Source organism: Parasteatoda tepidariorum, chromosome 8 (assembly GCF_043381705.1).
Source record: "Parasteatoda tepidariorum isolate YZ-2023 chromosome 8, CAS_Ptep_4.0, whole genome shotgun sequence".
Classification (NCBI taxonomy): Eukaryota; Metazoa; Arthropoda; class Arachnida; order Araneae; family Theridiidae; genus Parasteatoda; species Parasteatoda tepidariorum.
The window spans coordinates 21,846,056-21,858,257 of NC_092211.1; the positions used below are offsets into that span (position 1 = coordinate 21,846,056).

General features: G+C 27.7%; 1 protein-coding gene across 1 annotated transcript in view; it reads right to left on the bottom strand.

The window, feature by feature from the left end:
- Positions 1–12,202, bottom strand: part of LOC107448720 (cell adhesion molecule Dscam1-like) — a 92,864-nt gene that overhangs the window by 48,224 nt on the left and 32,438 nt on the right. Inside the window, exons 4-7 of the mRNA XM_043050148.2 lie at positions 10,050–10,196; positions 9,676–9,969; positions 8,719–8,988; positions 5,828–6,238 (exon numbers count right to left, since the gene is read on the bottom strand). Of these exons, the coding sequence (XP_042906082.2) occupies positions 5,828–6,238; positions 8,719–8,988; positions 9,676–9,969; positions 10,050–10,196 (1,122 nt within the window). The remainder of the gene's footprint in view (positions 1–5,827; positions 6,239–8,718; positions 8,989–9,675; positions 9,970–10,049; positions 10,197–12,202) is intronic.

Below are 12,202 nucleotides of genomic sequence, written 5' to 3' on the forward strand. Positions count from 1 at the left end.
CTAAGCCATCTAACTAACGATATATAATATATATATATAGATAGATATATATATAGGGGAGAGTCGCGTAGTCCCACCCACTTATGGAGTATTGCTTATATTTCTGTATAATATAGAGTAATAATCAATATTTTTGCATGTTTCTAATGTTTTATCATCTAATTAAATAATGCATAAAGAGTAAGCCAAAAAAATAATAGTTTAACTTAAAAAATTAGAAATTTAAGAAAGCATGTTTTTAAGCTCTTTTCAAAATGTGTCGGGTAGCCCCACCCAGTTACAAAAATTATGTTTTTGACTGTTTTTTCAGGTGTAAAGGAAAATGACCAATGTATTAACGATAGATAAACCTCATTTATCATTTTTGTCACAAAATTATTTTATTTATTACATATTTATATACTTTTAGCGAATACTATCATTCAATAACAACGTTATATTTAATGTCATACATATATTTGTTGTTAAAAATGCATATAACACTCAAATTTGAAGCAATTAAATAATAAACTTTGCAACCGTACATTTATCGACGAAATAAAATTGGGCGGTGATACCCGACATTCATGTGAGCGGGACTACCCGAAATCCAATTTTTTTTGTAAATTTGTAATTACTCGAACAATTCTTCACATATAAAATTCTTTCTCTGTGCAAATTAATCTTATGACTACATACTTTAATGCTGTATGTGTAGAAAATATTATTTTTTTAGTATTAAAATGAAGATTAATCGAAACATTCAAAACATTTTTCTCAAATTCATGACTATTGTATTCAACATATTTTCAAAACTATTGTTTATCATATTACCAGCTGCATAAATACTTGAAACTTTGAAAATAATCTTTTTTTAATATAACAATTAATGTCCGATGGCCCATTGACTTGAAAAAATATTCTATACATATGAAATTGACAGTGGGTGGGGGTACCCGACTCTCCCCTATATATATATATTTGATATAACTTATCAGCCAAATATAAAGAAAAAAATTTAATTGCAGTGGATCAATAGATTTAGAACTTACTCAGGGAAAAATAACAATATGAAACTGAAACTAAATTAAATATGTCGGAGATATTATCTTTTAATCGGAAATATAGATTGTTTTAGAAGAAGTAATACAGTAAAGTTAAATTGAACTCCTCGAAAATATTATCGGAACATTACAGTTAAACTTCAAATAATTTGAATATTTTATAACAGAAGTTAAACTGATTTTATTGAACACAGATTTTTCCCATGCATGTATTTTGATCTCATTACGGATTTCATTTGCTTAATATCCCAATCAGTAATTGAAAATTGAAATTCCAATGGCTCTGGGAATCAGAATTTTCCCATCCCGATTAAGTAATATCATCACGTCCGTTACCAAGCAGATGCACTGATTGGGATAATTATTCACGAAATAATTGAATAGATATCTAAATTGCATATCTCACAAAAGGGGCTGGGCGTTATTCAACCACTCCAGCTCCATTATCGCCCATATGATATAGGTGGAATTGATTTAGTAAAGATACTGAAACAATTTACTAAAATTACGCCATGACAACTATGCTCATCAGTATTGTTGAATATATTATTATACACACTTTAGAAAATGATTTTCGAATGTGTGCAACTTTGTGTAATAGTATGGCGTTATAAAGTAGTATTTAGTTAAATTTTTGTGACGCAGTTAATTTTAATTTAACAAGCTATTAAATTATTAATGTAAAATAAATTTTAGTGACGATTTAGAGCGATTTTTGTAACTAGTAAAATTATTCAATGTTTTTTTTTAAATTTTTTTTGACTAATTTGAATCGTTACGTAAATAATTACCACAGAAAAAATGAGCTTTAGTCTGCAGCAGTCAATGTCAAGATTCAATCAACGAGAAATGACCTTAGCAAAATAAATCAGTAGCGTCCATTCCATTTCGTCTTATATGGTAAATTGTCTTAAAATTGATTACAATATATCAGAAAACCTCTAGTAATACATATAAAGGGGCGAAGAAACACCACGAGCTCTTTATTAACAGTTATCTTTCCCTTATAATTTTTCCCTAAAATTTTAATATGGCAAAGAATCTACAATTTAAAGTAATATTTAAAGTTAAACTTCCCCGATTTTTTTACTTTCTTGCAAAACAAATATATTAATTTACTAAAAGAAATATTTCTATATAAACCGTAGCGGGACACAAAAATTACTTTATAGGAATCTATAAATGTTGACCATGTTTGCAAAAAATATAAAAAATTGCTTAGTATTTGTCATTGTATAAATACAAAATGTGTTGAAATTTACTACCTTTTGTGTTAGAGTTTAAGGTTTGTGATTTACGTGTTTGTATTTTTGAAATTGACTATAATGAAAGTAAATAGAAAGTTACATTAAAATTTAGATAAATGAATTTCAGAAATAGAAATGATTTTCTTCATAACCTAAGAGATTACGTTCTTTTATGAAACACATGTAAATAACAACCTTTCAATGCATAATTTCTGTTTGTTTTACTTTTTATTAAAATAAGTTTATTTACATAATTTATTTTTCGTTCTGTTAAGTATAAACAAAAAATACAGGTCTTTAATTTACTGAACATTTGAAAAGTTAACTTTCAATAGAGGCTATCTTCAATTCTGATTCGAATATTTCAGCAAACAACAATCTATGATAAGGCCTTTCCTTTCCTTTTTTATAGATTTTTAAAATGTTGTAAATTTTATTTTTACAATAATATAAATCGCATCTAAGCCATCTAACTAACGATTTTTTTAAAAAAAAGCTTAATTTGAAAGTTGTTTTTGCACACTACAATCTGGAGCTTTCGAAAAAAAAATTTTGATTCAATATTTTGAACATTAAGTAGTGGGGATGGTGTAAATCTAGCGGATATACGAACAAATTTATTCACGCTTTAAAAAAATTGCTATATGTTTTGTAAATTCAATTAATAGTCACACCTATATTTTACTGAGACTAAAATTACTGAGAATCTTTCTTTACACCTAGTTGCAACTTTAATCGCATGAGAACCATTTCAAGACTTGTTTTTCTAAAGTTACAGGAGCATTTTTAGTGACTTGTCTCACTCCGGTTTAAATAGTCTTTTGGAACTCTAGTAGGCAGCATTTTTGCAAGCACTTAAAATTAAATACATGAATCAAAAAAAAAAGTTACGAATATTTACAATAATTACATTAAAGTATAATCTCTCGTAAAAGAAGGGCTCCAAGGGACAGTCAACATGAGTATAAAAATAAGCTGAAAAATATATTATTTACGTAAATATCTTTGTTAAAAACTTTTTCTTACCTATACTATTATTCTATTCTCTAACGCTCAGTGTCAGAAGAAAAAGATTTTATAAGTAAATATATCCCTAGTCAAAATTATAGAACAATATTTAAATAAATCTATTTTATTATTTCTTTAAAGAAAGAATTTGAATGTCCTTCCCCATTAGTTTTAAAATAGCTGTATACATTTACATTTCCCCTAAGATTTAAGTTAAAACAAATGTATAAAAAGTTGAATCAAGTTAACATATGTCTATGAATCGATTCTTTTCTGCTATACTCAGGTCTACTTTTCTGAAAATTTCATACTTGTCTGGATTTTTTTTCTAAGAGAGTTAATAACATTTAATAAAAATAAAAAGCGCGTGTGTAAAAGTTTCACTTACGAACCTTGTGAGACTGGAAAAAAAAACTCTTAATTATAAACATTGCATCAACAGAGTTTTTTCTTTTTTTAAATTTTCTTTATTTTAAAATAACTAAACATTATCCTCATGATGCTTCGATTACTGCTTATCATAGTACATTTAGTGTTCCATCAATCAAAAATAGTGGAGATTAGTCTTGTTCAATATTTGTTCTACAAAGGTCAAAACAAGATGATATTTTGAAAGTGATTAATTTATTTTGTGGATCATCACAAAATACAGAATGGAAAAAAATAAATGTTTTCTTGTCTTGTGAGTGTAAATACGTGAATTTCTTTTTTTTCCCACACTGCTTACAGATGTGCTAAAGATTTAAATTTTGCTTTGTTTATACGCCATTTAAAGTTTTTTTTTTTTAAATTTATGTCTCAAAGTTTTTTTTTGTTGAAAAGCTTTTCTTTTTCTTAATCTATTGCCACTGCAAAATGAGATTTTTATTCCGTATTGTGTGTTTTGTTGATGAAAAAAAGTAAAATAAAAAATTACTTTTTTTTAGTGAAATGTGAATATTTTATGATTTAGTGTGACTATTTTTTTAAGGAAGGGAATCATATTTATCATGTTTCATTATTTATAATGCTTAAGCTCGATTTCATTTCATTTATTAAATGAAATATTTCTAATACAAAAGTAATTAGTTTCATAACTTCTCTCATAGATTTCTACCTAACTTCAACTCAAAACCTATTTGGCTGATTACATAAAACGCAATTAAAATAATGCTCTTAGAGTAGCATTAAAAATGAGCCAAACAATTCACTTTCATTCCTTAATCAACGGATGCTCGTCGATAGATAGAGAAAGATATGCTTTGAATCTAAGAATAATTACACGTTCAGTGGTCTTATTGCGCTAGAATTGTCAGGAAAATATATTCCCAGGGAAATTTAACCTTTAATTGGGTGTTACTAGATCGGCCAGGAAAAGGATGCTTATATATCTATCTTGACTAGTTTTGGGATATGTACTTTAATTTCCTAAGAGCATAGGATTAAATGAGGTATTGGAATTAATACTGCTTTCTATTTATGTGTTTTACAATAAGAAAATTGTACTTAATATAGGCAAATTTCAATTTTAATGAGTTATTTACATTATTAATTTTTATAATATTTATTTGAATGATAGTGAACACACCATTTAAATCATCGATATGACTTCTTAGGTTATAATTAGAAATTATGAATGATTGGATTTAGGAAAATAAATATTTATTATATTACCGAGACAGTTTATTTTTCTAATTGAAGGGTATTAAATGGACTGTAGAAATTAATAATGACTTATTTGCTGTTAATAAAAATGATTTAAGGGGTATTCCATACAATTTAGTAATTTAAACTTAAAAGATTTTGTCTGGATAATAGTCACACAACGACATGCTCTTAAATATTTCTCTCTTAAATATTAGTTGATAAATAATAAAATTAATATAATAATTATAATTATATGTAATTGTATGTAATTATTATTATTAGGTTTATAATTAGCCTCTTCTACCTTAAATGTAAGAAAATCACTAAATAATAATAAAAATAAGTAGGTTTAAGTGCTTTAAATGAAAAGAAAGTCCATACTTTTATATCTTGAAGAGAAGAATTATTTGCATTTCAAATTGGGCAAGCAACTTTAGTAGTTAGAATTTTATTCGTATTTATAGAAACTTTACTAGCTCTGCGAGATATCTTAACTAAAAAGCTAAGAAATACAGTCTGCAATTTGTTTGCAAATGTTTGTGAGTCAAACAATGGAGGTTCGGGGAATTATTTTATTATTATTATTATTACCCGGTTTTTCTTTAATTTGTCAATTTGGACAATTTTTATAATTACCAAAGTGAGATCTGCCTTTAGACGAAGTTTAACCTAACAGCCATAAGTAAATGTTACTAACTCGATGTAAAAATGCCGTATTATTAGCTAAGTAAAATTATTGCATTTGGTTACAGAGCCTTCAAAAGGCAGCTTTAATTTACTCTTGAAACTTTATACTAGAAAAATTAGGCTAAGTAAGTGAGTTTTAGAGAATATATATACCAATTTAGAACTTCAACAGAATTAAATATGATATAAATTAAAATAAAACTATATAACTCTTACCTTTTTTCCAGCTTATTGATTCATATGGATAACCTCCAAAAGGACACATGCCATAAAACGATTCTCCCGAGATAGCTGTCAAATTATTAATAGATCTTACGAAAACTTGCCCAAACACGTTAAGTCTCTTCGAATAACTTTCTGTTCCAGCGTCATTACTGGCCTCACAGGAATACACACCGCTGTCTGCAACATCTACCGATGTAAAATTGACGGAGCTGACAACGTCCCCATTAGAGGTCTGATAAGAGCTGATTAGGACACCGTGTCTTGTAGACAAGGACCATATACCATCGAGCGTCCATTTGATTTGCGGCTCTGGGTGTCCCGAGGCTATGCAAGTAAGAGAAACGTATCTTCCTGGTTGAACGGTTTTCTCAGGAAAAGTTAATTTTAAGACTGGAGACAAATCTGAAAGTCAAAAGAGATTTTATTTTAGCATCGATCGTTTCAGTCTAGAGTTAGACAATAGATTCAAACAATGTCTTTCAGTAATTGATATTGAATAATGTATTTATACATCTATTTGAATAAGTAAGAGGTTTATTAGAAATAATTTCGTGCCTAAATATATTTGCATATTTTAATTTTATGGAACTAGATAATTAGAAGAAATATTACTATGAGTTTAGAATAATTTCTGTTATATTCTGCAGCTGCAGGTAGTAAGTGAACTTATTATTTATTTAATAAGCTCAAAGTAAGCAATCTGTTCTTAAATAAGTTCAAAGCTAATTTTATTTGAATCTAAAATCCGTTGAAAAATCAATAAATATTCCATTATACTTCTTAAAATGTACATTTTGAAAGTTGATTTGCTTGATAACTAGTAAAATCTTTTTTAATCAACAAACGTGATATTAAATCATTAATTTTTATTGTAGAATTGAGTTGCTTGAATGTCTTGAAATTATTCTGTTAACCATTTTGTTCTTTTTTCATACAAGAGAATGCATTTGAGCGTTTTGTACTGGAAAAAATAGACATTCCACCTCAAATTTCGAGGTTTAAATCATGCTATGAGACCAAAGTAATTTATGTTCTCTGATGTAATGTTTCTATCATTCTTAAGTCTTCACTTAATAGCTAAATACTAAAGCTTTTAACCACTAAGCTTCTAATGGCAATAAAGAAATTTGTAAAAAAATCGGTTGTAACGAAATAGTTTGGCAATAACAAAACGCGATCTCAATTGAATTGAACAGTGAGGGCGAGAGCACATTTCATGATTGCAAACAAGTTAATTAATCAATTGTTGATTCACTACAAATAATATATGGTTTGCACATTTTCCAGTGAGTTTCACAAAATATGTCGCACGGAATACAGGTCTTGAGAGAGAGTTAAAGAAAATTTTGTTGGGGTCAGAGTTGCTTGGCTCTGACTATGGTTAATAAAAATATAATTTCTACAGGTTAAAAAAACTAAGAAAAAGAAGAAAAATAGATTTTTAATGACATAAGAACTACTCAGATGAATATTTATAATTAACTGCACAAAATATTAATCTAAAGTTTTCTGTGCCACTTGCTTAAATTATAACTTATCACAAACCTAATTCATCACATTTAATGTTATAGAGCCAATGTATTACCGAAGAATTGAAAAGATTTCAAATAAAATTTGTAACTTTTGAAATATCGGTATTATTTAAAGAATTATTTTGTTGTTATTCAAAACTAAGTTATTTATCAAAATGAGAAGTTAATTAAACAGATATGCAAATGGTATTAATATATCACTTGTAATAGATTTCTAGTTCATGAATACTTACAAATGAATCTTCTTGTTATAAGATGCTTACAGTTTAAATATAAGTGTGAAATATTCAAATTTAGCTCTTTTCTTACATTTCTTCTAACTCTTTTATTAAATGATTTTTAGGGAGGTGAATAACGACAAAATGGACTAGTTTATCTTTAATAGTTCAAATATTAAACGTTTCGTTACATTTTTATAACACTTTAGCGACTCTGTTTACATAAACAAGAACAATTTTATATAACGCTACATTCTTTTAATAATAGTGTTTAAGAAAAGAATGTGCATAGATTTATTAAAAGAATTTTGAGTTTATATTTAGTATTATGAAAGTTTATAAGTTGAGGTTTAGTAAAGTAATTCAAAAACCAAAACATATCTTGATATATTTTTCTACATTAAAAAATTAAACTTAAATTTATAAGAACACGCTTTGTTGGAAAGTAATTAATTACTTATTATCTAAATATTAATGGCGGTGTTCAGAAATAGCTTTCAGATTTCCAACTGTAATGAAACAGTTAAAAATAAAATAGACGTTAAAATACAGAAATCATATTTACCAGTAGTAAACCAAGTTACTTATAATTTGATTAAAACAGGTAATTACTAATTTTTAGCTTTAAGTAAATATATTCATCTTTTATTGATCAATTTTCCTAACTTATATTCGGCTTCTAATTTAGCATTTTAATCAAATGTATTGAATTCAAATAACTTATACAGTTGATAATTTTTTGTTTTAACTAAATATGAAATCTTATGCTATGAGTTCACATAGTTTAAGTTTATTATATTAATTAAAGAGACTGTTCTCCAACTGTCTAATTTAAAATAGGGTTTTATTTTAATTAATCGATTTTATTTCTATTGTCATTAATTTTCAATTTCTAATTCCTAAATTAAGGTTATTATATTTAATTTATTTATTTAGTAGTTTTAATACAGAATTAAGTCAGGTTGATTTAATCTTTTGGTTTGATAAGTAGAATAACTTTAAACATATTAAGATAATTTTTGAAAAAGATTTTGTTGAAAGTATAAGCTGTATTTTAGAACATTTTAACATTTTATGACCTCAATCTTAAATATCTTGATGCATAAATATATTACATTTCAATAACAGTTACCTCCAATAGTTAGTACTGCAGATGCTTGCGATGAGGAAAGCTCCCTGTGAACGAAGCACTGATAAATCCCTTCATCTTGTCGCCTAATTTGCCTCAGCTGCAGAAGATATGGATTAGGAAATATCACTCGAGGGCCCGGAAATAACCTTAACATATCCTTTCTCCAGCTAACGATACCTGGAGGACTGCCGAATATGGAACAATTGAAAGTTGCGGTTTTACCAACCTCCAACCGCAGCTCCGGGGGAGCAATAACCACTCGATATGGTTCTGCAAAATACCAATAAATATAAGCGAAATGTTATAAGGATATAGAAGCATTCATTATTTTGCAAATATCAAAAGATTTCAGTTGAGAAATATTTACATGACATCTGCAATATTTTAAACTAAGAATTTTATTGTTTTAGGATAAATAAATGCAAATATATTTCGACAGTTTTTATCAATAACTCTCTGAAAAATTTGCACATAAGCATTAAAAAGATCTGTTCTAAATGATTTAATCTATATTTATTTTGAACAGCATAAACAAAAGGAACCGTTAATCCAAAGGACGATTGTCATTTTTATAATTAGTTAATTATTTCGTAAGAAAATAATTTTCCTTGTACCATCATATTGTTCAGCATTACAGCATCATTGCCAAGTTGAGATACATAACAGAGCAAATTTTTGAGTTTGATTAAGTGCTACATTGGTAAAACTTAAGCGAAAAAAAGTATCACTTTAATTATTGTTCATAGTGGAGAAAGCTCAGAGTACAGATTTAAGAATTATCGCAGAATGACTTCTTTCTAATCATGTTGTTTTTATGCAATCTAAAATTACATTATTTGGTACAAATCAGGTACGTTTTTTTGAGGTACAAATCCACTCAAATAGTGTAAACAATCCACTTGATAGGAATAGGTAAAAGTATACTGTATGTGCAAAATTTAACTAAACTATATTTACCTTCTACTATCAATTCAAATTCCACTTTGTCTTCTCCCATTACGTTAGTCACGTGGCAGGCATAATGACCAGTATCACTGGGCACGACTTTATGAAAAATCAATATACCTCCTTCCTGGCTCACTGAAATAGTGTGATCAGGAAGAGGTCTTTGATCTGCTTGAGCTCTGTGCCACCGATATGTTGGGATAGGATAACCTTGAGCTATGCATGGCAAGGTTGCACGATGTCCCACTGGTACTGATACGCGAGTTAACCTTCGGGCAATTCTTGGAGGCTGGTTATGTCTTGGTTCTGAAAGAAATACAAAAATATTTTTGAAGTGCCTAAAGCTGAATTCTCACAGTTGGGTATAAGTTAGAAATCACACTTACCCGTGACTATTATTTTCGAATAATTTGTGCTAACTTTTTTCTCTTTCGTAATAAAGTCTTCTGTGTGGCAACGAAAGCTATACGACCCATCGTGCTCCGTTGTATCACGAATGTACAAATCTCCACTTTCTAGCATTCCATATTTAGCTATAAGAAAATAGATATATGTACATATATATATATTAGCACATGATCAAAATAACACTATTTTTTCAAAAAAATATTACCCGTATCATCCGGAAATTTTTTAAACTAATTTTCAGTATTTAATTAAACATACGAGTATTTTTAGCATTAATTATCCATTTTTATGTTTTAAATGCAAAATAAACTAAGTTTAAAAATATTTTGGAAGGATATTTAGTTAGACGAAACGAAACTTTAATAAAGTTGATGTCTTGTTCAATAAGATTTTTATGAACCTTATATTAATGAACGAAGTTTTCGAAGCAAAATGGTATTTTAAATCTTTTGCAAAATTTTTATGTTTTAAGAAAAAAATATAAAAGCTATAATATAAATAATATTAAAACGTAATTTGGAGATTAACCTCCTTCATTCAGGATTGTCATATAATAACAACCCATTGTAATTCGCGTCAAAAATTTTATAAATGCTTATTTTAGGTTGTAAATTATTGTTTAGGCTTTGAAAAACATAAATGATATCAATATGCAATAGTTCACTTTGGAAGATATCTGCACTTAAAAACAGCTAAACCGTTTTGTTTTGTCCAAAGAAAGTTTAAATTTAAAAGGCTATAATTCGAAACACTCCGAACTTTAAACATAGAATAAAACATCTGTTTTGTTTTTAATTTCATATTCTTTATAAGTGATTAACATTGCATTAAATTTCATATTTGCTTAAGTATTAACTTGTAACCTCTATTCCTCGTATTTTGCTCACTGGACACTCTATATTTTAATGAAAGTATCCATAAAGTGCAGAATTTTTCAATAATGAATACTATTGACGAATCAGCAATTAATATCAATTATCAAAGTTTCGAAACCCAAAAATCGTTAAAATACCTGATTTGATTTTAACATAGAATAAAACATGTGTTTTGTTTTTAATTTCAAATTCTTTATAAGTGATTAGCATAGCGTTGAATTTCATATTTGCTTAAGTATTAACTTGCAACTCCTATTCCTCGTATTTTGCTTACAGGACACTTTATATATTAATGAAAGTATCTATAAAATGCAGAATTTATCAGTAATTTTCGAAACCTAAAAATCGTTAAAATACCTGATCTGATTTTGAAGCAAACGTTTGTTGTTTCATCTGTGTTACATTACCCTAGAATACTTATGGGGATTCATCGTAATGCCTATTCCTGAATAAGTCGAGCACTTAGAATCACTTATTTTAACACATCCGCAATTAGTCGGTATCAATAATCTCTATGGAGTTCATTGGATTATTGATAGGAACTAATCTCTCACTAAACTCGCCTCTTCATTCCGAGAGAAAGCCTAGCTATTACTTTTAGCACTAATGTCTATCAGCATGACTTAACAACTAAAAAGTTATATAAATATATCAAATCACTCTAATTATAAAAGCAAATAAGTTCAAACTTAGCTGTTACTTTTAGCAATTATGCTCATTGGCGTGACAGAAGTCTCAAAAGTTATATAAAAATATTAAATTTGTCTAATTACAAAAGTAACTAATTTAAACTTAGCTATTACTTTTAAAAATTATGTCTATTACTGTGACTGTATCCTTAAAAGTTAAATAAAAATATCAAATCACTCTAATTATGAAATCAACTTGTTTAGATTTAGCTATTAATTTTATAAATTGTAACTATTGACATGACTGCACGTCAAAAAGTTACCAAATCCCTCGATTTACACGACAGATTATGCTCAGGCATTATTGTTACAGTACCGCTCAAAAGTATCAGTACACCTAGAAACTTATAAAAAAATGACAAAATACAAAGTGTCATAACTTCTTTAAAAATGATCAAAAATGCTTCTGCTTTAGCTCATTTTGAAGCTTAAAATCTCTACTTTTATGTACTCTAATTGTTTTTAATTAATATATTTTGCAACTATGTACAATTACACTCTAAACAATCATAGAAAATTGTATTAATTTTTTGTGAAGTTTGACGCGATGTACGGGCACAAAGGGGT